Source organism: Epinephelus moara, chromosome 13 (genome assembly GCF_006386435.1).
Source record: "Epinephelus moara isolate mb chromosome 13, YSFRI_EMoa_1.0, whole genome shotgun sequence".
NCBI lineage: Eukaryota > Metazoa > Chordata > Actinopteri > Perciformes > Serranidae > Epinephelus > Epinephelus moara.
In genome coordinates, this window is record NC_065518.1 from 30,478,684 (window position 1) to 30,481,933 (window position 3,250).

Below are 3,250 nucleotides of genomic sequence, written 5' to 3' on the forward strand. Positions count from 1 at the left end.
TCCTCCTGGGAGAAGTTTGGCCATCTGACGCTGCTGCTCTCTTCCGCCATGGCGAATTGAGTAAACTCTCATTATGCCTTTGTGCGGCACATTTAAGGGCGAGGAGAGGGGCTCATTTGATTGGTGTGATGTGTGTAAAACCCACTCCACGCCTTCTCTCCTCCCTCTTTCCGACTTGCGCCAGTAGGAGGGACAGAGGTGGGAAAGAGGAGTAGCTGCGCCAGGGCGCACGGTGTGCCAAATTTACAAAATCCGCCTGGCTACACCCAGTTGGCGAAGCGCAGGTGCGCTGCACCTCCGCCACGCCTGGTCTGCGAAACTAGAGCCCTAAGTCACTTGACGTTTATGACTATGTTATCTGTGGTGTGGTCATGTACAGAACATCAAATACTTCGACATAGGCTCAGTGTTTTGTGTCTTGAGATCAGAAATCTTCAGTGTTGGGCAGTAACGCATTATTAGTAACACGTTACAGTAACGCCGTTAGTTTTGGCTGTAACTAAAAAGTTACTTTTCTCAGTAATGCATTACTTTTTGGTTTAAGTAATTGAGTTACTAACTGAGTTACTTTTTAATGAAGTAACCAGTAACAGTAACTAGTTACTATTTTTCAGTAACTAGCACAACACTGGAAATCTTCCCCTGCCAAAGACAAGGACACAAGATTAATTTGGACTGTGTTACCTGGTGACTTTCAACTGAATGTGTTCATGGGTGCTCATAGTAACTTACGTAAATGGTTGGCGTAGACATTAGACACAGATTAAGGTAAAATTAAAGGCTTTTAGGAGTTCATCTACATGTTCTCTTCATGTTTTTAACAGTTGTCAGTCAGTACAAACAACCATGCATTCAGCTGAGCCGCCAGTTAACACTGTCACTCATTCAACTGAAACACCCGTTGCTCTGAAACACTTGTGATCCAGTCAGAATTCTGTACAAGTTGATGCTGCTGTCAGAATATCAACTCTGAGAATGAAACATGCAACAACAGGACATTTTGATAACAGTCTCAAGTCAAAGTTTAAGCTTGCTGACTCTTCTGGATGACCAGGGCACAACGCGACTTTCGTTGCCAATATGCACAGACATACTTTTGATTACATCAGTTGTAAATAGGGTTTTTTGAGACAAACCCACAAAGAATAATCACCACAGTATGTTTTTCCCCTTAGCTCTTTACAGCGTGTGGCATCTTTCATCAAACAGCAGGCAGACACAGTTAAAGACTAGCTGGTGCACACAGTCAAGTATTTAGTTGCTAAGGAGACAGATATTTTCCCCCAGGAGTTGATTGAGACCAAAATTAAGCTATAAGGAGAGTAATAATTTGACTTTGGGCCGGGTTATGCTGAAAAAGAATTAGTTTGTACAAGTGGACTTACAGGTGGATGCAGCTGGCCCAGTTAGAAGGCAGACCTCTATGTAATTTACCAGTTTATTTGTGAAATGACTCATACATAATTTGAGCTATTTATTGAAATAGCTGTCAACAACAACAATTTAAGCTGGCAACATCATTAAAGCATTTGGAATGAAGTTTTAAATTGCTGTTATTTTGAATTGTCCATCAAAATATAATTTATGTGAGCTTTGTATCTTCAAATAATATGTCAGCAAGGATTTACATATAGAAAATATACAATGTCTATTTATTTAAGAGTGTATAGTTTGGGCGGAGTGAGAAAATCGTGTTTTAAAGGCTGAAGGATTTAATCCAGAGAGGTTGAAAAGAGCCACTGACAACACAGTCGTGACTAGAGTTAATATTTTTTTTTTTTCTATAAGCAGCTGTCTATCTAATGCACTGTACTACAGAAGATTCCCACTCTTCAAGTTATTCAGCTTGTCGGTCAAAGATAATAAAAAAGTGTTGAGGAGAACTGAGTCATATTCTCCCCACAGAGACTTTGTAGAGGAGAAACTGGGGAGTAAGTACGTGATTGGCAGATCACTGGACTTCGCTGTCTCCTTTGAAGAGTCGGGCCCAGCTACGCCCATGTTCTTCATCCTCTCTCCTGGAGTTGACCCTTTGAAGGATGTGGAGAAACATGGTAATACTCTTTCTTGTTTTATGTTTAATAAGTTGTAAAATTCACCCTCTGAATGTGTTCTGGACTTTTATCAAAGCATGCATATTGCCAATTTAACTGTCTTTTCTATATGTTGTGGGAAAATGCATGATTTTCATTGAACAGCCTATTCAAGTCAAGTGCAGGCATACCTGCATGCATGATTGCCACTTTGATTTCTACTGCATAGGATTATCAGTCAGAACAGTAGTCATCCAAACACATCTGCTATGTGTCTGCTGTGATATCAGCCATCAGTGCCAATGCACAACAGGCTCTGGGTAGATTGAAGGGATTATACTAAAGGTCACAAATATATGAGACGACACCCCTTGTGTATTAGGGGCAGTGGAAAGTAAATGTCATTGGTTTTAGAGTTACTTTACAACCCTGTATGAATAATGCGGATCGCGGCAGGACACACCATTTTGATTTTTGACCACAAATATGCCAAAAGCTTATGTACTGACTGGAACGGGGCACCATCACAGCCTGACACTTCTGAATCTGCTGCCAAATAATTCAGTCTGTGGGTATTTGAAGTCAGCTCTATGAAATTGATAGAGATTGCTCAGATTGTATCATTTACTTGAACAAAAAATTTCCACAATGTGAGTCCCCATACATTTTCAAATATAAGTATTTTGCATTCAAGTAAGTCATCGTGACTAATTTACTGTTTTTGTCTGATTTGACTTTCAAAATTGGATATTTTCCTCTTAACTGTAGTGCTACTTATCAGTCTAGATTGTTTTGGTGTGAGTTGCAGAGTGTCGGAGATATCAGCCATAGAGATGTCTGCCTTCTCCTATATATTGGAACTAGATGGCACTCAAAGCCATCTCAAAACTCAAAACTTTGAAAAACTCTACAGCAATGTGTCTTTCTAGAAATCATGACCCATGGTATCAAGATAATCCACAGACCTTGTTGTGAGCAGTTTCATGTAGGAACTATTGTCTTACTACCAAACTACACCTGTCAACCATATCACCGCACAGAGGGGAGCATGCATCTACTGCTAGCTCAATTCAATCAATCAATCAATCAATTTTATTTATAAAGCCCAATATCACAAATCACAATTTGCCTCACAGGGCTTTACAGCATACAACATCCCTCTGTCCTTATGACCCTCACAGCGGATAAGGAAAAACTCCCCAAAAAAAAACCTTTAA

General features: G+C 40.1%; 1 protein-coding gene across 2 annotated transcripts in view; it reads left to right on the forward strand.

Annotated features, from left to right (window-relative positions):
• Positions 1-3,250, forward strand: part of dnah9 (dynein, axonemal, heavy chain 9) — a 211,491-nt gene that overhangs the window by 162,653 nt on the left and 45,588 nt on the right. For both annotated transcript variants that reach the window (XM_050060727.1, XM_050060728.1), the window contains one exon: positions 1,906-2,054. In XM_050060727.1, the coding sequence (XP_049916684.1) occupies positions 1,906-2,054 (149 nt within the window). The remainder of the gene's footprint in view (positions 1-1,905; positions 2,055-3,250) is intronic.